We start from the raw sequence: 26,541 nt of genomic DNA, 5'->3' as shown, positions 1-26,541 counted from the left end.
ATTGTAGCAGTTATAAAGGCAGCAGGAGAGGCCAATAGGAGTTAAATCATATTTTATCAGCAACTAATAAATCTGGAAGTTAATGTGGCCTCTCTAGTGAGGCTGCCTCTGAAATTGTACTTTACACTTGAAACTCCTGATCATTTCACAACTGAAACCTAAACAGGAGGCAATGAAGTGAGGGGAAAAAAAATACTAAGAATAATAATGAAAATGCCAAGATCAAGGAAACTCAATTATTGACTTAAGCAAAAAATAATTTTTATCAAAAACAAGCATATTCCTTTACTAGAGGAAGAATACATCTTAATCTAATGGTTAATTATATTACAATTTCATAGTTTTGAGCTTTCAATTTTTATTAATGAACATACAACATTTCACAAACATATGCATTTTGCCACACATTATTTCCCTTGAAAATAGCAGGGCTGCACATCTCTGATTTTCTGTCTTCTTACTTATCTAACGGTGTCTATTAAATAACATGACCTCAAAATTCAACATATCTGAAACTGAGCTATTTCTTTCTTTCTTTTTTTTTTGTTTGAGACAGAGTCTTGCTCTGTCGCCCAGGCTGGAGTGCAGTAGCCGGATCTCAGCTCACTGCAAGCTCCGCCTCCCGAGTTCACGCCATTCTCCTGCCTCAGCCTCCCGAGTAGCTGGGACTACAGGCGCCCGCCACCTCGCCCGGCTAGTTATTTTTTTTTTTTTTTTTGTATTTTTTAGTAGAGACAGGGTTTCACCAGGTTAGCCAGGATGGTCTTGATCTCCTGACCTCGTGATCCGCCCGTCTCGGCCTCCCAAAGTGCTGGGATTTGAAACTGAGCTATTTCTACCCCACATTTCCTCTATGTGAGTTCCTGTGTAATCATCTATTTACTAGTTCAGTTCAGAGAATGTAGTCACCTAAGCCCCTCTCACTCTGCAATCCAGCCCACACCACTTAATCAGTTCCCATGCCATGCTCCTTAGTAGCTCCTCACTTCTATTCCCACACCAGGATCTCTACAACAGCTTCCTTAACTGAGAACACTCCAAGGCCATACTCTAAAGTTTTCCTTTGCCCTTAAACACTTCCTTAACTGATACCTCATGGCCTTTCCATTTCCAGCAGGTTCCTATATTGCGCATGTCCTAACTAAAAGAGGCAGCCATCTGCAATGTTTTACAGTGCTATGCTGTGGCACACTTGTGTGCTTTGTCTACGATGTGATCCTTTTCTTGAAATAATTTTCCCTTCCTCTACCTACCTAAATTCTAATCATTCCTCAAAATCTCATTTTCATGGGATTGCCACACTTTCCTGACCTCCTTTGAGTGAGCTGAGCCCATTCTCTGTGCTGTCCCAGGGAACACGCTAAATACCCTGTAAATGGCACTTGCACACTGTTCTATGGATGATGATTTAGCACATTATGCTGGGCCTTCTGAGAGCAGCTGGTCCTGTTTACTTCTATAATTCCAGCACCAGCACTATGACAGGAATTGGTGATGCATTCCATAAATATTGGCTGAATGAATAAATGAATCATCCAATTGGATATCTCAAAAACTATTCAGAATACTCACTCAGGAACAACAAACTCATATTTGCATAAAGACCAAATGTAACAGTTCATTCAGTGATTCAGCAAATATTAACAGACATTATGATCCGACTTTTTACCAGACATGGGCTAGTAATTACAGCAGTAACAACCATGACTCCAATACCACCCAGCAACCTACACCTGTGTGTGGTTTGCTACATGCCAGGTTCCACAGACAATCTTGTGCACAGTTCTCTGAGGCACGTGTTATAGTGACCTCTAATGCATACATGTGGAAACCAAGGTGCAGAGAAGTAAGGTTCCTACTCTCAAACAAGATAATAATATTGCCTAGTAAGAAATAAAATAATTGAACAATGGTCCCTTCTTTTAAGTAACTCAAAGTGAAATAGAGGGCAAGGTAATTTAAAAACACTAGTCCACAGTATAAGACACACACTGTAAGGCCAGGTGCAGTAGCTCATGCCTGTAATCCCAGCACTTTGGGAGGCCAAGGTGGGTAGATCACCTGGGGTCAGAAGTTCAACACCAGTCTGGCCAACATGGTGAAACCCTGTCTCTACTAAAAATTAAAAAAAAAAAAAAAAAAAAATTAGCTAGGCATGGTGGCGGGTGCCTGTAATCCCATGGTAGCTGAGGCAGGAAAATCGCTTGAACCCAGGAGGCGGAGGTTGCAGTGAGCCAAGATCGTGCCACTGCACTCCAGCCTGGATGAAAAGAGTGAAATTCCATTTAAAAAAAAAAAAAAAAAAAGACACATGCTATAACATGGGGCAATAAGCCAGTATCTGACAGTCTAACTGTAGACGCTGATGAGGGACTCTGGGGAATCCTCACTGAGAAAGAATCCCTGCTCCAGGAGTTGCATTTCTGTTCATCTTAATGTCTACCATTTGGAACTTTCTGTACATTTAGGAACTTAAAGACCCAAACGAGATGTTTAAAACTAAAATGTTCTCAGTAACCATTTGATGATTGAAAGTGTGAGGTTACAGATAAATACTGTAGTGATTGAGATAAGAAAAAGTAATGATATTCTATATAGGCCAATTAAGTTTCAAGGGTTTATTCAAAATTAAATTCAACTATTTCCTCATCAATTTAAAAACACAGATTGAAAAAAATAAAGATCAAAAACTTAAAAATCTACATTTTAGATACCTTTTGAATTTTAAATTCAAAAATAAAAATAGTTCAAAGGTTTCTTCTGCCTGCACACATCTGCTTTTTAAATAAATGGAAAACAGTACTATCTAATCCCAGACAGTAACTATCAGAATATTGAAATTCAGATACTACAATTGAACAAGAAAAAAAAAGATATAGCATGATACTTACATTAAGTAGCTGTTCAAAAGCAAAACTAAAGCCCTTCTTATAATCTGTAATTCCTTTGGCTGTGATATTATTCACCGCATCTTTCAATACTTTCTTATTTCTTACATTTGCTTGGACAAGGTGCTGAAAACAGCTTACATCCTGAGCATTGCTGTTAAACTGCAAAAGATCAAATAGTAAATATATAAACGAACATTAAAATCAATCATATAGTTTTCATAGAATTTGTGTTTGATACTCCTAAACGGTATTGCATTGCTTCCTCTTTCAAATGGAAAAGTGAGTAGACTGGTAACAAAGGTGCATTAAGAAACAAATGGCAATTTTCTTCTGAGCTACCAACCCATACTGGAACGCTGAGTCTGCTGCTTATATTCCCAAAGCCTGGTTTACCTGCTTATAAATTTGAGAATTAAATTATATGACATCCCTTCTAGTTCTCAAATTTGATGAGCATGTAGAAAAAATAATCCAAAGCAATGAAATATATGCAGAATCTAGAAATGATATGGGATGCCTGCCCCAGTTGTGGGGACATGTTAAATATTTTCATTGCCTCTTATTAGGAAAGACTGGTTGGCAAAGTAATATACTGAAAACATGAATCAATGTTTAGTCATTTTGAAATCTGAGGGTACTGTTTTCCTATGGAGGCTAACAGAGGAAAGCAACATGAATCAAGAACAACTGGTGGCCTTTTAGAAACATCACTTTAGAGGTTACCAAAGAGTGCCGGGGAACCATGGAGGCAAGGCGATGGAGCCCTGAACAGCAGAGAGGCTGTGGGAGAGAGAACATCAACTCCAATGTTAACTACCCAAGATGGAAAATTTAAGAACGATCATCAAAGTAACTTTGTCAGCCCCATAAAAAATATTCACATCGTTCTCTGGATATTTCCAAAAAGAAAGAACAATAGGAATGCTGCAACAAAATCCAGGGTAATAGGATGAGTGGAGTCATCCAATCATTTATTAACTCTGTAATCTGTGGAAGTTCTTCAGCTCTTGGCACCTAGACTGTCACATCTGCAAAATGGGAATAATAATAAAAAGCATATTTGCCGGAAAAAAGGGACTGGCCAGATAAAATGTTAAAGATACTTCCAGATCAAAAACATACACTTATTTTAATGAGTGGGTCACAATTTATTACATATTCTTGCAAATATAATTCATCCTTTTTCTCCGAAGATCACGGAACCTAGTTATAAGGTGCACTGCACAATTCATCAGTTTATTAAGCAAATATTTACTAGCAGCCTATTATATACCAAGAATCATGACTGGTAGTTTTACACTTTCAGGCATAATTATTTGCACACACACAAATACCATAAATATATAAAGTTATATAGCGTCTACTATGTGCTGCATTTACTATATATTCTACAAATGTACATCATTTTATCTTTACGATAAACATTATTATCCCCATTTTATCTATGAAAAAACTCATCCTGTATTGCCTCTCAATATAGTGTAATAAATTATGATTCATTCTATAAAGCAATATAATATTATGCTCTAGAAGACAATATCAGGAGAGGCATTTCTAATTTGGACTGTGAACATTTGAAAGAAAATTCTCCTAAACAACAGCATTTCCTGTGATTCCAGAGAAATGTTCCAGTGAAGAGCACAAAGGAAGAACATTCCAAGCAAATAGAACAGTATGTGCAAAGGCCCTGACATGGAAACAGAAGAATCCTTTTTAAGAAAACATAAGGAGAGTGAGTTTAGCTCGGTCTCATAGGGGGACAAAAGACATAAAATGAGTTCAGAGAGGGAGGCAAGGGCTAGATCATGTGAGGTCCAATGGAAACGTTGAAGATGATTTTTGTTTCTATGAAATGGAAAGTCAATGGGAGATCTTAAGCCAAATGTAAAATAACTGAATCTAGAATTTTAAGAGTGCATCCTAGCTGTTGTGTGGAAAATGGACTTGAGATGAGCACAATATAAAGGAGGGAGAGTAATTAGAAGGCTTTGCAGTAACCTAGCTGAAAATACATAGTGGTTTTGTTATTTGTGGAGATGGTTAGAAAGGAAAGAATTCAGGAGGTATTTCTGAGAAAGAATCAAATAGGACTTGGTGGTGGATTTAGCAGGATGCATAACAGAGCGGTATCTTGAATAACTGCCAGGTTTCTGACTCAGGCATCTGGAAGGACAGAGGACTGGAGGGATGACTGGTTCAGGGATAATTGAGGAATAGAGAAGAGAGGCACAGAGTGCAACTTAGGGTGAGATTTCAATAGATGTGAGATATGCAAGTGTACATGTCAAGAAATGATAACATTTAAAGCATGAGGCTCAAAATAGGTCTTGGTTAAATAATTTATAAAAGAAAAAACAGAAGGCTTCAGGAAAAAAAAATTGGTTTAAAGCCATATGAAAACAAAACATAAAAAGTAGAGTAGAATAGGAGTACCTGAGAAAACGAAGCAGGAGCAAGTTTCCATGGAGACAGGAGGAAAATCAGGAGATTGGACTGTTTCGGATGAGAGAAAAATGTGTCAAAAGGAAGATACTGTCTGGAGACAGAGAAGATGGGGACTTAAAACTGCCCAGTAGGGCTGGGCACTGTGGCTCACACCAGTAATCCCAGCACTTTGGGAGGCTGAGGCGGGCGGATCACCTGAGGTCGGGAGTTTGAGACCAGTCTGACCAACATGGAGAAACCCCGTCTCTATTAAAAATACAAAATTAGCCTGGTATGGTGGTGCATGCCTGGAATCCCAGCTACTCGGGAGGCTGAGGCAGGAGAATCGCTTGAACCCAGGAAGCAGAGGTTGCGGTGAGCCAAGACTGCACTCCAGCCTGGGCAACAAGAGCAAAACTCTGTCTCAGAAAAACAAAACAAAACAAACAAAAAATGCCCAGTGAACTCATCCACATTACGTAGGCAGCCTTGGGTGGGCAGGGGGAGGGCAGAACCAATGGACAGCAGGAGCATCTGAATGCAGGAAAATCCTCAAAGCACCTTGGCTGGATGCAGAGCAGGAAAACAGGGTGGCATCTGTAGGGTAGGCCAGGGGTCAAGAAAAGTCTACTTTAAAGCTAGGGGTCACGAGCGCATGAAAAGACTTGTATTAAAGAGAGAAGAAGAAAAAGATGCAGGAAATAGAAGAGAGGTAAAAAATAAAGTTCGTGGAAAGGTAGGAACAGATGGATCCAGGTGACACACAGAGGAATGTCCGTTTAGGAAAATGCACATTAACTTCATTATTCTAGGAAAGAAGAGTGGAAGCTGACCCAGCCAGGTGGTACGTGGATTTGGATGATGATCGTTACTGTCTGTGGCATTTGTCTCCTTTAACAATGAGGCAAGGTGATTAGGATAATGAGAGGAGAAGGAAGGCTTAGAGAGAAGAAAGATAAAACAAGAGGTAAAATATCCTGCACAGATAGTGAGTCCTTTTCCATGTTTATTTTGAACATGACTTTCATGAATATCACCAGTGTGAGAATAAAGTTCCAGTATATTTATTTACTGTTTTCTATAAATCCAAATATTGAAAACTGAGTATCTTCAGGTCCAAATGACCAGTCCCACTGCCTCTTTTATCACTCTTCTATTCTTTGGTTATTGGATGCAACCTTATTCTACATGTTCCATTTTCAAAACAAATAAATGTTAGAATTCCCCTGTATTGGTAAGTAAAAATACAGTTTGCCAATATATTAATAGTAAAGTGACCTTAGAGAATTATTAGAAATGGTTACAGGAAATATTATTAACTGGCTTATTTAAACCATGAATCATCATAAAGGTACAAGTTACACAGAAATTGAGCACTGAATAATGTATTGCTCAGAGTCTTTCAGTTGACCTTGATCTGCTTTTAACATAGAATAGTGAAGCATCTCATTAAGTCACTTTAACACAAACTGATTAAATGTGAATTCAATTCATTTAATACATATTCAGTAGTGTATAACAGAATTACTACAATTGCACTCAATAAAAATCATAAATAATGTACAGAAAGGAATAACTTACAAAGTATAACTTCCTATACCAAATCTTACTCTCCTAGGAAAGTGATGAGAAATTTGAAAGCTTACAATCAGATAAGACTATATTTCACAGGTATCTTAGACTCATCAGTTTATATCATATTATATGTATTTTAAAAATAGGTTAATTTTCATGGGCTGAAGTGGCAGTTGGATAACGTGTGCCTAGATACTAATTTAAAATCACGCATTAAATAACAGAGCAAAAATGTAATAGTAAATATATTACAAAACTTTGAAATGGTATATGGTGAGTGAAAAGAGATTGAAGGAGCTCTGATTTTTCATCTGTTAAGAAAATACTTCTTGTAAAAGTGTGTATTTAACATGACAGAGTCAGAAATTCAAACTAACATTACATTGATTCCTTTTCCAATCCCAGAAAATTCAACTAAGTAGGTCACTCATCAGAACTGCTGAGAACAATTTCTGTTACCCTGTTTAGATAGGAAGGCACGTGTGTTAACATGGGCATCTGGGGTAAAAATCCTGGAGGGCTTTGTATTTCAGCTCCAGCATTGGGGCATTCTTTCCTTTACCCTTCCACATCTCTTGTTCCTTCTGCCAAAAACACTTTTTCCCACTATATATACTGTTCCTCTGCCCACAATACTTTTTCTCCCTTCTTCACTTGGTCCTCATGAAAGTTTTCATGACCTTCCCTGACTAGATTAAATCACCCAGTACTAAGCTCTCCTAAATCTATCTCTTTTTTACAGAGCACCAGTTATAATCTCATATTTCTCTATATCCTAGCTTGATAAATAGACCCCTCTATTGGATTATTAGCCCAGATGGCCAGAAAATGTGTCCACTCCACCACTGCATCTTCTGTACTTGACATGTAATAGACACGCTATAAATATTTACTGAATAAATGGATAAATGTTTAAACTCCTTGGATGTGGGCTTTAAGAAAATTAGAAGCCAGTGTAAAATGTTGATCAATAATCAAGCTATAGATTTATAAATAGATGAATTGCATCTTAGCTCTGCAATATGTTGTTAAGCTTGTATATTCAAAAGGACAAATACACTGTCCAAATAGACATTTAAAAAGTCAAAGATATACAGAACATCAAACATAAGAGTCTGACATACAGTAGATGTTAAATGGCAACTCTATTGTTTTAAAAATTATTTAAGTAAAAAGCATTAGGACACTCAGTACTAAAATTAGAACAGATTTCTAATTCATAAGATTCAGATAAACTGCCTCAGCTGTATTGAGCTTGAAATAAAGTTTACTAACAGGATGATACAAGTGTCCCTCAAACATTAGTGTTTGAAACAGTTTCTTATAAAACTATGATCCATGCATTTCAATCTTCCAGAGAACCTTCTTATTAAATATCACCGTCAAGTACACAAATCCACAAATCGAAAGATGCTTTCCAGTCAAAACAAAGTATCAATATCTCAAATGAAATAAGCCAAGCTTTTGGTTTTGTAAAGGCAGTCTCTATTTTTGCTCTAATTTCCTCTGCTGAATAAGAAATCATTCCACAAAATAGTTCTGAGAAGAGGGACTCTGCTCGTCATCACATTATGTCAGGATACAAACAATGAAATATTCCTATTGCCTTAATATACACTACAAGTCAAAGAAGCAGAAAGTTACTGGGAAGTGCCCTTTGCCTGGAAATGGCAACTGGAACACATCTTCTTGGAGTCTCAAGTCTTTCTTTGAATGGTTTACTGGAGTCAAGTAGTTCAGAACTAGAAACATGAAGAATTAAAGACAAAAGATCTTCTTAAGGTCATATCTTCTACTTGAAACTTCAGTGAAAGAGAAGCAGCTCATTTATTCTTTGCCCACTTGATCTGTCTTTTTAAAATTATTTTTAGTTTTAAAACATGAGACAGGGTCTTACTACTTTGCCCAAGCTGGTTTCCAATTCCTGGCCTCAAGTGATCCTCTCACCTCGGCCTCCCAAGCAGCTGAAATTACAGGCATAAGTCACCGTACCCAGCTCTCAACATGTCTTTTAATTTGCATCCCTTCCCTTCAGAAAGACTGTTCTCCTATGCATGGATTCTAAATGTTTAAAGGCAGGCTTTCTTTAGGGTACTTTGTACATTGTTGAGTCCTAAAGCATTTTTAATAAGCAAAAACAGGACATAACTATAGTTTTTGAAAAAAATGTTCAATATTTTTACTTAACATGTCTTAATGTTTTATTTTCTCTATTTTTGGCATGTAAAATAAATAATGGTGCAAAATTGTTGGCTCAAGTCATGTAATGATCAGCAAAAATAATAATTCAAATCCAGACCTGACTGCTTTGGAAAAGGATTTTTTTTAATCAAAATAATATTAGTAACCTTATTTACACAAGTTAACTATGATGGATAACATATATAACAAATTTATATTTTATAAGCTATATTAAATAATTTAAATAAGAAACTTAATAAAATTTTGCATATTAGTAAGTACAAACAAATTATGGTATCAGATACTATTCACATTTTGGCCACCAGATGGCGATGCAGGAAAATAAAAGGAAAATGACCAGCGGCTGTGCGCTCCAACATTTTGGCTATGCTTGTTTCATGTACTTATTCCTATTTTTAAAAAACTTTCAAAATTTATTTTGATTTTCATATTTTTCATAGTAAGTTTGGATTATAAGAGATTATATGAAAATGATTACTCTAAAATCCGGATAAAATAGCTGATAACATTTATCCTTACAGATGTGGATACATTCCCAGTTAAGAGTTATTTTTTGAAAAGTGATGAGAAATAAGATTTATAAAGTTGCTGTTTAGAATTCAATGTCTGAGTGAAATGTTGTAACTGCAGTCAGGACTTTGGTTCATTTGTTACTGCAACTTAGCTGCATTTTTGGATGTTTAGTATGTCTTTGAATTTCAGAAGTCAATAAATGAATAGAAAAGTCCAGATGAACAGAAAAAAAAAAATGCTTGCTGGGTTATCTGTTACCAAATTACTTTCCAAAAACTTTGTTCCAATTTAAAGTATTTGTGTGCTAGTATCATTGTAGCCTCATAAACACTTCCCATTTTTTATTTGCTAAATTGTAAATAAAAATATTTCAATATTTTAACTATTTGAATTTGATTGCTAGCAAAATGACCCTTTTTCTCAAATAATTTTTTTGTCGTTCTGTTTTTCCAGATGGTTGCTTACTATTTAATCTAAACCTGTGAGCCTATTCCTTTATTATTTCTTAAAAGAGTTTTATACTTAGAAAATCAACCATCTACCAGTCAGGAAATTATTCATCTGTAACCTTACTAATGTTTCATGGGTTTTGGTATATAGTCATGGTGGAATTTATTTTCCCCAATACTGTGAGGTGATAACAAAATTAGGCAATTTGTTTTTACAAATAACGAACTTTCCCTTTTACGAACAAATCCATTCATGATCCATTCCTTATAACAAATTAAGATTTTGGATATATTTCTGTAATTTCTTAGTTCTTTGTCTCTCTGTTATTTCATGAGCTTACTTTTTAATGTGAATAATTTTTAAAAATATTAGCTAACATGTATTGAGAATCACCCGCGTGCCAGGCTACACACTTGATATCCATTAAGTTAACTTTCAACAAGCTACAGTTTTAGTTTTAATAGGCTTCCCATTATATAGTTGAGGAAATGAGGTTTATAATGTTAAACAAAGTGTTCAGAGTCAAACAGCAACCAAGACTCAGAGCTCAACCCCAAGTGCAAACTCCCTGATGCACTTTTCTCTAAAGTCTTTAGTCATTTTCAATTACAGTTTAATAACAGAGGAGAAAGTTGCCACATTGTGTCATGTGATATTTTTTTTAACAACTCTCTACCTATTGCAATAACCTTAGAAATTTTTGTCAAATTAAAATTCCTTTTATGAGTAAATTTGAAAAACTGCCATCTTCACATGGGTACCCTTTTCATGCCAGGAAAAATTATTCATTCATTTCAAATTTCAAATCTTTTAAATATATCTCTCACATTCTTTTCTCTATCTTCAATACAGGTCCTAAATACATTACTAAAAGTACTGCTAGTTAATTCATGATTTTTGCTAATGTTGTGAATGTGATTTTAATTTCTGTTATTAAATCCCCATCCAGAGAAAACTAGAAGGTGTGGTCACCCTCTCACGTCACAGACAAAAATGTCTTCACTAATGACACTTGCGGAGTTGGCCACTCCACTCTTCAAGTTTGACAGTGCTGTTCCCAACAGTGGCTGCTGGTTTGCGGTTTCCTTGGTCCACTGTATAAAAACAGAAACATACTGAGAATGAATTGTCTCTTCTTTAATCAATTTAGGAAAACCAAGTCTAGTCCAGGCCTTGCCTTTAATAAGCATCACAGCCAAAACTGATTCAATTATTTCCTCTAAGCTGCAGATTGCTCCTTTCTGAAATAAAGGGTTTTTCTAGATCAGGCGGAAAGTCCTTCAAATTCTAAAATCATGTAATTTACATCAGATAGTTTAAGAATCAGGAAAAAAAATATAAATATGGAATAAATTCTGCATATGTCTAAAAATGGCACCAGGAGAGAAAATTGAATACAATTCTCTATTATAATTATAAGGACATGAATTGTGTTTGCCTATAAATGTAAATCATCGTTCATCAAATATTTCAATGAATATTTTCATTTTTAAACAAATATTCCAAACAACTGGAAGCATGATGTAATCTATATTTAGTCCGTTTACCTTGTTGAAATCTTGGATAGATTTCTAAATAAGTCCCAATTATCATTGTTCATATATTCGTTTATATTTTGATAGATAAAATTTTATAATTCTCTAATCATATTCATTTAAAAACATTTGAAGCCATTGGAAGTATGCCATTCCTTTACTAGAAATGTAAACTGAATTTAGCATCCCCCTGCATCACTACCTGACATTTCTGTTTTCTCAACCATCTTTTAATCAACTGTGCACTCCTGATTCCACAGCACTTTTCCAACTGGAAAAATGGGCAGCTTTCTTTCCCACGCCATCATTCTCCAGGTACAATAATCTTATCAGTATTATTTTCATTACAAATGTTTTTTGCACAGCCCTCTAGAAATTTGAATGCCAGCTCCTGAAGACAGAACCTTAACGAAATGATGAAACAATCACATACTCTCTGATCTAGTCCCCTTTACCAACACTGTGATGCAGACATGACCAATATGTACAATATTTTCATGATACCTGAAGCTGAGTACTTGGAAAATTCCCTAGTTGAAAAATAAAATAAAATAACAGTTACAGCATGGTGATGGCTCAGTTTGCTTGAAGAACACAAAAAGAACTGTATATGTAATGAATGTGTTTGCAGAGCAGAGATACTGCAATACTGATTATGTGAGTGAGGATGACTGGCCATATAAAAACACAAAGTTAACTTATCACTGATTGAAACTGTTTATAAAATTCTGACATCCATCTAGTACATTTTTTGTTCGGCACTGTTCTGACTGACAAAAAGGTAGAGTCAATTCAAGAACCACCACTATGTGCCTTGAACTATTCTATGTACAGTAACATTAGTACGAAAAAGACTCTCTCTATACTCAAAGAAGCATGCATTCTTGGAGAGGAGGGAATACAGAGATATAGAAAATAAACATAGGTAAAATATCAGGTGAAGAGAAATGATAGAAAAAATGAAGTGACATGAAATATTAAATAAATAAAGTGGTTGAATAACTAATATTGGAATGCTGTCTGAGAGACAGTAGTCAGGGAAGTCCTCTCTATCAGGCAGCATGTGAGCAAAGACCTGAGCTGGGGGAAGATCTGCGGGATGGTCAGGAAGCTATCTAGACCTGGAAGCATCCAGATTCACATAATAGTAAGCAGAAGTAATGTCTCATCTGTACACATCTATAAGACATGCATTAGACAGAAAGGATACATCGGCCTCTTAAGAAAGTTTACTCACATAACCAATGAATTCTTTTAAACATGAAATTGTACCTGGGATGCAGAAACAGCTGATGACACTTATCAACTAGGGGTGAAGGAATTATTTTCAGTTTAACTCAGTTCCACTGAGACAAATTACATACATCTGGAAAACTTAGAGCATGATTATGATATAAATTAATGACCAAAAGATAGGTAAAGAAGATACCTACCAAACTACATAGCAGGAGAGATTTCACAGGGATGGAAAACATATTTTAAAATATATTTTAAAGTGTGCAATAAGCATGAATTACTGAACAAAACATTACAAACATGAATTAGTTGTAGAAAAAAGTAATTGCCAGTATTTTTATTTGAAGCTTATAAGAGAACTTACACAAATTGTCACTTTATGAGAAATCTCTTATACATTAACATAAGGTAAAAATATTTTCATGTCTTAGCACATTAATTTTCAAGGTATAATATATACATCAAAATTCTCAAAATGCTTTTTTGTTATTCCTCTAGGAATTTGATGAAACAGATTTTGTTTATTCAACAATTAAGATTGCAGTGTATGCATTTTAGTAATAAGTTCTCATAGTCAATTTATATTTGAATTTCTTTTGAATTTTAAGCATACTAAATAATTAAGAACAAATATGATAGTTTAATTTAAAGAATTCTGAACAATTCTGCTACATCTATTGCTCAGGCCAGCCCAAGTCACTCTCTTTACCTACACTCAAAATTAAATGAAATTATAATTTAAAAAATTTCACCTAATAAGTACTGACACACATGACATCTTTTCCTAGTCCTTCAAGCTCCACCAAATAAGTCAATAACTTTTATAATTTAAAAAAAAAAATAGTTCAGTTCAGAATAAAAGTATTCCCTTTGCCTCACCCTGAATATTACTTTGCTATTTCCTTTTTATATATACAACTAATTTCTAAGTGCCAAAAACTGAGTGTACTACGTAATTAATGGGGAAAAAAAATACTTATCATACTTGTCAACACCTTCTTATAAACTCTCTTTATATTTCCAAAGCAATTAAGTTATCTTCTGGCATCTCATTAAAAAAAAAAAAGAAAAAACCTAAATAACCTTGATGGCTTTGCCCTGCTATTATAACAACTAAACGTGTCTTTTTCTTCTATCTTTTCTTACTGTCCATAATTTCTTTATGTGTCTTTTAAATGAAAATACTTTTATAAAGCTCCTATCTTTACCTAAAAAAAAAAAAAAAAAAGAAGTACAGAACAGGTTAGAATTCTGGTTCTTTTAACAAATTCTCTTAATTCTATTTCTTCCTGTTTTAAGACCTCCCCCATCCCAAAGAAGCAAATGTCTACAAAATAAAAATATTCAAACATCCATAGTATTAGGAATTCTATAAATTACCAAGCTCTTAAAACGGGAGTCAGTGAAAAATATGATTATGTATAACAAGCCCCAGTTAATCATCTGCTGAGTTTGCTAAATGTCCCTCTTTAGTATACCGATTTCCTCTTCTCTAATGACTGAAGCCCGCCAGTTATACACACAATTTACAGTAATGTGATAAAAACACCTGCACAGGAATCACTCGGGGGACTTTCCAAATGCAGATGCTCTCCTTTGCTCTGGAGTGGAGCTGGAGATGCTGCATTTCTACCCATTGCTTAACAGCTCCCAAGCAAGGCTCAGGCTACTTGGCCACAGGGCCCACTTTGATGGCAAGAGAATAAACTATAGTCTTCTTGTTGACATAAATGAGCAATACATCAACAAAAAGTTTTCCTGAACTCTAGATGGATGGTTTTTGATAAGACATGAAATTATTCTCTTAGATTTGTCACAAAACGGTATTGGCATGGCAAATATCTTTTATTTTATTTGAGCTCTGGCAAAAAGAGGGCCTGTTTGGTAATAAACTTTTAGCATTGGAGGATACAAATTGCTTTTAAGTTCAAATCGTGCAGCAATTTACAATTATATCTGCTTGCATATGCTGAGTAGCGAAGTTTCTTATCTACAAAACCAACAAAACATGTCCTTGTCTAGGAATATATTAGGCATATTTTAGAAGGAAATCTGAAATTTAAAGCACATAGGAAATGGAACAGTTGAAATCATCTCATCTCTTACTTGCCTACACAGTGCAACTCCATATTTAAACAACCCCCTGCTCTGATATTAGTTGGTGTTAAACATTCAAGTCAGGAACTGTGAAATGTCTGAGATTTTACAGCAGTTGTAAGCTAACAAGTTAGCCTCCTACGGTGTCATAGATAAAAGGCAGAAAAAATACAAGCCCTCTGAGTCAGAGATAAAGAGTTTATTACTCACAGCAACAGCAGGAGCAGAGTAACATCTTTGTTTACACAAGCTGCCCAAACCTCCATTCCCACAGGAAGACGGGAGGACAGGCAGGGGTCACCTGCATCGGTAGTGAGATGGGTTTCCAGCCAGGAGTCCCAAGATGAGGAAGTCCCTGATCTTATACCGGGGCTTCTGACAGCCCACACTCCTCCTTCCCTCCAGAGACACACAATAGTTTAATTACTCTGCAATGAAAAACTCTTTGGGAGAAGGAGAAATCTCTTTACTATCCTGGAATGTAAATAAATCTGAGTAAATTGGCTGTTAATGCTTAGACTTAAATGTGAAATATTCATAGAGAAACGTCTCCCAACAGTTGGTGGAAAAATGTTGGAAGATGACACTAATAACAATAAACATTATCATAATACATGATTACAATATATAAGCACTTTACATGTGACATTTCACTTGGTACTCAACATTTTAGCAAGTGAAATTATCCTGTCCATTTTTAAGATAAGGAAACTGACAGAAGCCCTAGGTTACTTGTGTAAGGTCATATAACTAGTAGTTTCCAAAGTTGTACATTATCCCTACGCAGTTCTACCAGTCCATCTAAGAGGCAGGATTGCCTGTGGAGAGTGAGTCAAACCAGATGTGACCTTACTAATACTGTCCATGCAGGTATAATACGTTGGCAGGATCATTCCATCCTGTTGCTCTTTATTTGATATAAACCAACATATATCAGCTCCTTGAACCACATACTGTGGAAAGCAAATACTTTTACAATCTTTAGAATACCATATTCAGAATTATTGTTTGTTTATATAGACAAATAATAAGCACAGACCTGTCTCACACAGAGGTCTGGACCCAGGAAATCTGCAGGCTTTTTTAGCAGTTCCATGTAGGGAAAACCTTTCAGCTAGAATAGGGCTCACTTTCCTTTCCAGCCTCCTGTTTAGCTATGGTTCTTCACTTTTCATTTTGTACTTACATTTATAAACTGTCACTTCTAGGACTGTTGCTTAGCGACTACAATCTGGACAAAAGATACAACCAAGTTTTTTAAAAAAGTTATCTCCTACAAGCAAGAGCAAAGATATTATAAGGAATTATATCTTGATCATATTTTTTTCTGGTGAAAAATCAAAGACAGTATTTTATAATGACCATGAATTGGAAAAGCTTCCATGAAGAAAACTGAGTCAAAGATCCTTAACATAATCATAACATGTGCATCTAATTCTTTAGGAAGAAATGTGTGGTTTTATTAAAAGACATGAAGATCTTCTTTGGTTGTTAACTTTTAGCATATTGTCTACAATCCATATACATTTTCCCATCATTCTCCACTGGCTTGCAGTATTGTACTCCTAAAATGTCAAACTCCCTCACATTCATAAACAAATTCAAATCGCTGTGTCAACATTTGAAATTTTGCCTGCAAATCAGAACATGCTGTGATTGAATTGCTGCTCGTATCATCTACCACTGACTCCTATCAAAGCATATAACTGGATTAGTGGGAAAACAGCTACATTATGCTTGCATTTCAGCTTTGTTAACAGCAGGTTTCCTTTCTGCAACAAAGAGCAACCCTGGAGACAGTAGAAACACTCAGAAATGACGCAGCATTAGTTCTGACATCTTATACGTGCTTTAAGCATGAAAAATTACTGTTATTTTTAAAAAGAATGAAAGAAACGTAGACATATAACCCTGAAAATGAGAGGCTACTTGATTTTTCTGTCTGGTGGCTTCTGGGCATCTTTGGGGAAGTGTTAATATAGATTGCTTCTGAAGTCTTTGGATGACCCACATTATCTTGGGTATGAAGATAAACAGAAATGCATGAGGTCTCTAAGGAAAAATTACTGTCAAAGTTACCTATAGAACCACCCCCTGCTTCCTCAGTGCCTATGGATTCTTGAAGTTACAAAAGCTAAAGGTATATTGTTGCTTTCCTGGACTTTCAAACAGCTTTAGAGAGAAAATAAAATACACATGCACATGTGCACATATACATACAATATGACATTATAAATATATTTTGAAGTTTTTTTCCTGAGAATTTCCATATCATTAAATTGTTAAATCTGTATTTAACGAGAAAGGCCTATCTGTTAAAGACAAAAATGTAGTTTTACTTTTTTCTTACCAGAATGTTGCATAAGAATCAATTCTCTTTAAATGTATCAGTTTCAGACAGTATATACTCAAAATAAAGCAGAGTAACTCATAAGACTGAAAAATTTCTTTAAAATTATGAATTTAATATGGTTGACACTAAAGATTATATATAACATGGTTAACACTAAATATTATAAATGCAAAAAAGGCTATATGAAGTTTGATAAGAGCAAAAGATACACGGTAAAGAAAGTAAATATTCTTGAAGATTCAGCCTTGTAACTTTTCGGTTAAATCTAGAATCATGAACGAAGATGGCTATGCTCCAATTCTTTCTCTTTTCTTGGAAAAATTGCTAAGACTCTTTCTACCTGTTTTCTTATCTGCAATATTAAGAAGAGCAGTATTGTCAACCTCACAGGGTTGCTGTAAAGACTAAATAAATTACCACGAAAAACCCTTAGAACAGTTTCTGCCACATGAACATTGCTTTAAAAAAATTAAATGGTCTGTAATCCCAGCATTTTTGGGAGGCCGAGTCGAGTGGATCACAAGGTCAGGAGATCAAGACCATCCTGGCTAACCTAGTCAAACCCCGTCTCTACTAAAAATACAAAAAATTAGCCGGCTGTGGTGGTGGGCGCCTGTAGTCCCAGCCACTCGGGAGGCTGAGGCAAGAGAATGGCATGGACCCAGGAGGCGGAGCTTGCAGTGAGCCAAGATAGTGCCACTGCACTCCAGTCTAGGTGACAAAGCGAGACTCCATCTCAAAAAAAAAAAAAAGGAAAAAATTAAACAATTACCTATCAATTATGATTAAATAGAAGGTCAAAGCAAAAATAAGAAAAACAATGAACACACGTTTACTTTGGATCTTATTTGTACTGATTTTCTGAGGAGCAAATCTATGTCTCAATATAATCACTCAATATTATTTAGTGAGTTTTCAATCATAAAAATATATTATTTTGAAATAATAAAATTAAACAAAAGTGTATAGTTAACAAAACTTCAGAGTGTAGTTGACAAAGAAAACGATCTTTTTATAGTAAATAAGAGCCATAAACAAGTAAATAAGTAACCAAGACTAATTAAGCCTAAGGAAGAACTAGGAGCTGGGACCAGTAACACCAGGAGCTGAAACCAGTAATATGTATCTCCAGAAGCAGAGTGGAAAGTCACTATGACCTTATCTTTCAAATGTCTTCCTAATTATCGATCTTTTAAGTTCCATGAGTTGTGCATGTTTCAATATTACGTTTCTGTCCATTTCTGAGATATTAACAGAGACATTTTAATAATTTTTAACTTGCGGTACTGAGGTGCATACTTCCAGGTCAAATGTATTCTCAGTTTTTCCTGCGAGTAATATATTCTATTTTCCCATATGCTTTTAGCTCACACATTCAAGCCATACCGAATGAGTATACCCAGCTTAGGATTTAGAAAGAGCTGTCAGTGCATCAGTAAAGTCTGTATTAACTTGGTTCACAGAAATCACAAGGAGATCTCCTGCAATTGTGTTTCTTGAGAAATGATTTAACAATTTTCTTCAAATAAATACACATTTAACAACATAATATTTTTAGGAAAATCAATGGCCTTTAAAATTGACAGGCATTAGGAATCCCAATGCCCATTCTAAGTTCTTTAACTAGGAAATAAATGTTAGTTGCTGAGTAAACATTGGCAGTATAAAATTCATTCAAAGCTTGCTTAATCGGAAATTATTTTAAAGCATTTTATCGATAGTATTATTCAGTTTCTAATTGAGCTAGATGATATTGATGCCCCATACATTTTTCCATTCATGTCAACCCAACTTTTAACTGCCTGAGATTGCAGGGAGCCCTCTGCTCCTGCGCATGGTGGTCTGGGAATGCCCGAGAATTAACATTACTTGGGAACAGTCATCAACTTTATATACTCCAGCACATTTTTCCCCTTGAAAGGGATAGCTCTAATTCATGAAATCTATACTCATTCCTAAAGATATAAGCTCTGCTCACTCACAATGGAAACTTGTTCAAAGACGAATTATTTATTAATTCTCTGCCTTGTTTTAATTCCCACATTTCTCTAACAGTCTTTCCTAGAGTTCACTTTCCAAATAAACCATTTAAACTTGAATCCTTGTCTCAGTGACTATTCTGGGGAAACTCAATCTAAGCAGATACCACCAGTGTTCTTAGTAAGCAGACCCTCAGAATGGGATTCCAGAATTGAATCATTTCCTAAACACAACTTCAGAGTGTAGTTGACAAAGAAAATGATCTTTTTATAGTAAATAAGAGCCATAAACAAGTAAAAACAAAGACTCTATTGGTACCTGGGTGTACAGTCATCCCTGAAGTCAGAAAACTCCTCAGATGCTGTGGCAACACAATTGCTAAGATTTTCATCTGCAGCGATCAGAATAAAATACCGATTAATGGGGATGCACCTAGCGTTTGAGAGAGATGGGGACAATAGTAATCGTAAAACAATGAGTTGGCTGGTTGTTGAATTTCACTGAAGAAAATGATAGCCTTATGTCAGTCAACTATCAACCAAGGGCAAAGTAAGAAAGCCAGAAAACCTATGTGGCAACTAATTAAAAGATTCTCATTTCCCATTTTGGGAAGGTCAGTATGTGCTAGAAAGTTGGCTCAGAATTTTCTTTTGAAAATCTCAGAATTATAAAATATGCTGCATTCACAGCCTTGGCAGCTTTCTGTGCAAAAGTTAGAACATCAATAGGCAAGGAGAGGCACCCTTTGTACTAGGATGAGGACATCTAAGTGGATGCACTTGAGAAGATAAAATTCTGGATTCTCCTATACGCTCTGGATAGGCAAAAGTAACCTGTGACCCTTAGTTAGAGGGTAGTAGCTTCTGTGTTCCTAGAGACCATAAAAGATGATGCATACTCTCCTCATGATCTGATCATATCTCATCTAATGGCTTTAGGCAACAAAAAGGCCAAGTATCAACATGGCCCACCTTGAAAAGTACAGTCTCTACTCCAGGAAAACAAAAAAGAAGGTATTTGACAAAAAAGTTTCAGGATCTGCCTAATATGAACCAGAAGATACTGAGATAATATGCCAAGGAATGGATGTTTAGGGATATTGAAGCAAAATACAACTGGCCATCGATATTGTTGTGGAAAATAAGTAACCTACAATTAGAAAACTCATGTACTCCTATACAGTTATAAATGGCATGGCTGGTTGTCCAAAGTCCTAAAAGGATCAAGATTAGAAGATGTTCCTTATACAGAGTTTTGGAGAAGTAACATGAAGATGGACCTATGGAAGCAGGCATGAAGCATAACGATGTCTTTGTTTTGCATTAATGTTAGTTAGAGAACATATGTCACAGAAAAGACACTAAACAATTGGGTAGATAAGATGACCTGTCCACTGGAGATCATCCAGCTCTGTATGTGACAACTGTACTGCTTGCAAAATAGGCCCATGAATGGAGGAGCTGGATAATAGAGAGGGAGGATATACAGGGGCCTAAAAGCATGGGTCTCTCTCATCCAGTTTGATGCCACTGGTAAATAACCAACCCATGAGAATAGCGCGATGCCGAGTCTTCAGTATAGTATACTTCTTAAAGAAAGCAACCAGCATTTTACCCCCTTGGAGAAGGAGTAAAATTTGTTTTCTCTATTATGGATACAAATTCCAGTTATGGGTTCCCGGTTCTTGTTCACAGATGGGGTGTCATTAAATATCACTAATCCTCAGGTCCACAGATACTGCCTGATTTATCGTGGGATACTGAATAACATCTCAAACTAAGCAACACATGTTATAGTAAAGGGAGTCCAATAATAAGCACATGACCACAGGACTCACAGGGTCTACCATATGTTGCATCACTAGAGGCTGCCAGCCTGATAACATTGGGACAGTCTCCTCTCAAGGTACAACTAAGGTTCCAGCTTACAGATGACGATCTGATTTGGGATGTTGTCTTCAAGATGCAATATGTATTTTGAACCACGGTGCTATGTGCTGAAGCCAGCTTGTAATTGCTAATAAAAAAAAAAAAAATGGTTGAAATTTTCATGAAACGTAAAAGCCAGTTAACCCCACATTGGTAGCTTAAAATTGGTCACAGTGGGAATATTTACATCATGAAAATTGGCAAATGCTACATATCAATTTTCTCCTCCACCCCCTGGCTTTGCCCCTAAAATGTAGAATGTATAAGTATGAAAACCAAGGGGGTGAACTACGAAAATCCCCTCTTACTATAATTAAAAGTGATCCACTTGGGAAAGGTGTACTTCTTGTCACTGAGACTTCAGGCTCCACTGAAATAAATGTTCTGCTTTCCAAGTGTGTATGTGTTGGGGTAAATGGGCAGGTAATGCAGTGCTCCTACCAGGGTCCCAGAAAGAATTTAACTAAACCTAAATCTAGAGCTACTATCCGAATATGCTGGAATTCTCATGCCAGTAGACCAACAAGAAAAAAAAAAAAAAAAGTGATGCTACTGGCAGGGATCCAGTTGACAAGAGGAATATCACGAGGGTTGCTGCTATATAATAGTGAGAGGGAACTCAGGATTCGTTCAAGCATGTCTGTGGTTGGAGATAACTGTGAATGGACAACTGCAGAAACCACCATTTGAATGGGGACAGAAACCATGGATTCATAGGGCCCAGGGGTAAGAGTCTGGTTCGTACTATCAGGTAAGCCACCAGCACAGGAGTTGGCCAAGGCTGCAGGGAAATTAGGAAAGGTATTAGAGAAAAGAAAAGATGAGTATGAAGTCTATGCTTGGTTCTAACTCTAGAAGCCCACCATCCCGATGTTCCATGTTTGTTTATTTAAAGATTGTGACCAGTCTCCATCTTTAAGAATCACTGACCAGATAAATTGGATCCTGGACCAGGCTTCTAACTACCAGCACCTACAACTTTTTGTTTCAGTACTCCCTCTTGTGGCCAGTCTGTTTTTCCCACACATAGGGAAGTCAGCTACCTAAAACCTCAGCTCCTTTGGATTTAGGGCAAGTTAACTCTGAAGTGAACATTACGTATGGCTTCCAGAATTCCTCAGAGAATTAAGTTCCTTTAAATTAAAGTAAGATTCTGTCATTGTTTCCTTCCGTCCACTGCCTGACTTAAGTAGTGGTGTTTTCTGTGATCACCACCCAAATACACTATTTATATTTGAATCTACAAGTGAAGTTCAGTTTCTCGAAGAAGTCAGAATAAGACATTCACCACACTGAATATCTGCTACTTTTATATAAATTTCACCTAGACATGTCAAATCTGCGCTGGATTTAAGATTTTCTCTTTTACTATGCCATAAATAGTATTTTTTTTAAGAACTATCCTCATGGTTTGTTATGAACTATATGTTAATATACAAATAAAGCCAAATAAGTATCTTTCCTGATAATCTTATTTGAGAGATCAACTATTACATTTTACTTGTTTGTATTCTGTTGAAATACCTAGTGAGCTGACACACAGGGCCAGAGAGATTGTAAAATCAGACTTAAATGAATCAGATCTTACGCAGTATCAAGTTTTAATAAATAATGTGGAGAATACAGACAAGCTAAAGGACTTCTGAAGGTTCAGATGAAGTAGATAGAGACCGCACATGAAGGAGGGCTTCCCAGCTCCTCCTTCCTGTGTTGAACACATTCTTCTTGCCCACATGAAGGGAAATCCCAAAAAGACTTTCACAGGGCTCCTTGTACTATAGAATACTTCCAGTTTATTCCCCAGAGAATTCTATCACCTGTGAGAGAGTTTTGCCAAGAACCTTGCCTCATAGGTATCATGTTTTACCACACCTACTCTTAGGCTGCCATATACCACCAAAAACATTTCAGGGATAAATTCTCTTCCTCTTAGTAAATATCAATAATCTAGTTACCTGGAGCTTCAGGTGAAAAAGGATTAAACAAGGTCTCCGGCCTTCGTATTTCTAGTCCCTCTTAGTGAGTAAATCAATTTCAGACCAGCTGCTTTAACTTCTTCCTCCCAAGTCATTTCAGAGATAGATACATTTTCAATACAAAATAACCTTACCACAAACTCCTCCTCTTCACATCTCTATGAATATATTTACCTCAAATGTAAATATATCCTCCAGAAAATGGCCATGAAATATTTTGCATAAATTCTGTGAATTAAAATGAGACGCAGTAACATTTGTTTGTTTTATTTCATTTGCTTCACAGTTCAGTACTTTCTTGCTATGAGTAGGAGGCTCTATGATGGTTCTGAGAAGACTTTAATAAGAACACATTCAAATATCTATTGGTTTTTATGCTAACAAGAAAAACATACTATAAAAACACAATACATTATAGATATGTGTCCAAGGTGAAATGATGATGATAATGAATAGAAAACTGCCATATAATCATACTGCCAAGTTGCTATTTTCTAGTAGTTTCAATGGTGTCTGTGAGTAAAGGGGCTCATATTACCTACTTAAGCTCCTCTGAGTGAAGCAGGATATGTGGAATGCTTCTTTTTTTTTACAGTCATTACTTCAATTACTTTACCCAGGGGTAAATTCTTAGAAACTCAAAAAGGATCCTGGCATAGAATTATAAGAGGATCAGTCACTAAGATAGGACAGGTCAGTAAGATAGTCTTGCAATATATCAGAAATGTCTCAGCCTCTATAAGATAAAAGTATAAAGTACCTAAAGTCAGGAGAAGATAGAAACTCCAAATTTAATTCAGGAAAATGCAGTCATCTTATACTTACTGAAGCTACATTGACGAAATCATCATCTGAGAGGGTTTCTAACATTTCGGAGACAGATGTTCGGATCAGTTTAAGTGTCAATCCACTAACACTTCCACTCCTATAAATAGACAAATGGGTCCATATATGTTATTCATCATTTATTTAATCAAGAACATCATAAGGAGAGATAAAGTATGTACTGACGCTAGATCTTTTATATATTATTTAAATAATAATTTTGCCCTTGAAAATCTTGGTTTAAAAAGTCACATTTTTCGATAGAAGTGGAAATTATAAGAAATCCTGCCTTTCTTTCCTCCCAATATCAGTACATGTGCATTTCTAACTGAAACTATCAAAATTACATGTTAAGTGACAATTCAAAAAAAATATGGATACTGATGGTATAGTCAGTCATTTAGGAATGTGTATTAAATACCAGTTCTGTTAGCCAAGTTAGAAGAGAGGAGTAGAGAGATTCATAGACATAGTCATTGCTCCAGGGAGCCCATTGTTTGACTTGATTAAAACAGTAATTATAAATCTACATAACAATTGTGATAACAGATTTGCAAAGAAAATGCCTTGTTCTGCATCCTAAAGTAAACATCCTCTAGAATTTATTCTTCATTTTTCTTTTCTCTACATATTCTACAATACTTGGTGACTTCACCTATGTGCAGGGCTGGCTCAACTCTAGGCGACTAACCCCCACTTCTACATTTCTAGATCCCAACACTTTCCTGGTTTTATCTTTTGAGCTGCCTGCTGAACCACTATAACTGAATGTCCAAAATGACAAATTACGTCCAAACATATTTTTCATTCCTATTTATGTTCTTGGTACCAAAGAGTCTACGTCTCAGTCATCCAATTTGTTCTTCCCTCTCAACCTTCCTATGCATTCAGGCAAACTCCCTTATTCATTCCATGTAACAGTGTTCCAAGTCTGTGGTCCCCACTCCACCCTCACTCCTCTCTGGCTCAGTCTTCATTATATGAAGGTGCTGAGCTAGAGTAATAGCCACTCAACCCAGCAATTAGTCTCCTTCACATGCTAACAGGTGAAAGTTCTGGAAACACATCCTGACCTAATACTTTTAAAAGCTCATAGATACCGACTCAATAGCCAGTAATCTCAATAGCCCTGTATTCCAGTCCTTTCATTTTGGCATTTTCTCTCTCTCCTTCCTGTAATCACCACAGGTTCTTCCTGCCTGCTGCACTAACAAAGACCATGGCATTGCAGTAACGAAAGAGTTTACCTGATGCGGGGCCAGCCATGCCAGACAGGAGATGGTGTTATTACTCAAATCAATCTCATCAAAGGCTCAGAGGGAGGTTAGGAATTTTTCAGACAGTTTGGTGGGCAAGGGGCTAGAATATGAGTGCTACTAATTGGTTGAAGATGAAATCACAGGGGTGTGGAAAATGGCCCACATGTGCCGAGCCCACTTTTGGTCACAGGTCCCCGTGGGACCATCTGCTAGAAATGCAAAAGCCTCAAAAGATATCTCAAAAACCCCACTTGAGATTCTGTAATAGTGATGTTATTTACAGGAATAATTGGAGAAGTTGCAAATCTTGTGACCTCCAGAATAATGGCTAGTAATTATTTAACTACATCTACATCTTAGTAGAATTCAAGTTTCTCTCATCCTTCTAATTTGGTAGCCTTTCATTGGTTTTATAAGGGCAGTTTCATTTTAGGGAAGGGCTATTATCACTTAAACTATAAACTAAATTTCTCCCAAAGTTATCTTGGCCCACATCCAGGAATGAGCAGCCAATCAGCCTGTGAAGCTAGAAACTAGAGTCAACCATGTCAGATTTGTCTCACTGTCATAATTTTGCAAAGGCATTTTCAATCCTCTACCTCCTCTGTAAATGTCCCCAGACTTACCTGTGCAGCTTCACTTCCGGCAGTTCTTCCACCTGATATTCCACTCTCTTTCCTCTCCCCTCCTATGCTTGTGTTTGAAAATATGAGCCATGAGGAGTCAATCCCAATTTTATCTCCTTAATGCTTTCCTGACACATTAAATCAAGTTGCTATTCTTATGAATTCCTTTAGTGCTATGTCATACTTTATTAATTTCTACAATTATTTTTGTTATTTGTTAAGGTCTAGTTTACCTAATACATTTGGATTATCTTTGAGATCAGGTACTATGTCTCTTTTTTTTTTTTTTGAGACAAGCTCTTGCTCTGTTGCCCAGGCTGGAGTGCAGGGCATGAACACGAATCACTGCAGCCCCCATCTCCTGGGTTCAGGCAGCCTCCCACTTCAGCCTCCTAAATGTAGCTGGAATTACAGGTGTGTGCCACCATGCCCAGCTGGTTTTTCTTTTGTATTTGTTGTAGAAATGAGATATTGCTTTGTTGCTCAAGCTGGTCTCAAACTCCTGGGCTTAAGCTATCCACCTGCCTCAGTCTCCCAAAGTGATGGGATCACAGGCATGAGTAACCACATCTGGTCTCAGGAACTATGTCTTAATCATCTTTGTTTCTATGTTACTACACTGTATGTAAGAATACCTCAATACATTTCTGTTGAAATAATTTTTAAAAACA

The 26,541-nt window shown here is 36.2% G+C and overlaps 1 protein-coding gene across 3 annotated transcripts in view; it reads right to left on the bottom strand.

Moving 5' to 3' along the window:
• The window catches only part of CACNA2D1 (calcium channel, voltage-dependent, alpha 2/delta subunit 1), a 440,506-nt gene that overhangs the window by 94,984 nt on the left and 318,981 nt on the right, over window positions 1-26,541 (bottom strand). For all 3 annotated transcript variants that reach the window (XM_011927691.1, XM_011927692.1, XM_011927693.1), the window contains exons 9-10: window positions 23,986-24,085; window positions 2,892-3,050 (exon numbers count right to left, since the gene is read on the bottom strand). In XM_011927691.1, coding sequence (XP_011783081.1) covers window positions 2,892-3,050; window positions 23,986-24,085 — 259 coding nt within the window. The remainder of the gene's footprint in view (window positions 1-2,891; window positions 3,051-23,985; window positions 24,086-26,541) is intronic.

Source organism: Colobus angolensis, unplaced genomic scaffold (genome assembly GCF_000951035.1).
Source record: "Colobus angolensis palliatus isolate OR3802 unplaced genomic scaffold, Cang.pa_1.0 Scaffold74, whole genome shotgun sequence".
NCBI lineage: Eukaryota > Metazoa > Chordata > Mammalia > Primates > Cercopithecidae > Colobus > Colobus angolensis.
Note: the sequence above shows the minus strand (reverse complement) of the source record. Positions and strands in the feature narration are given on the sequence as shown.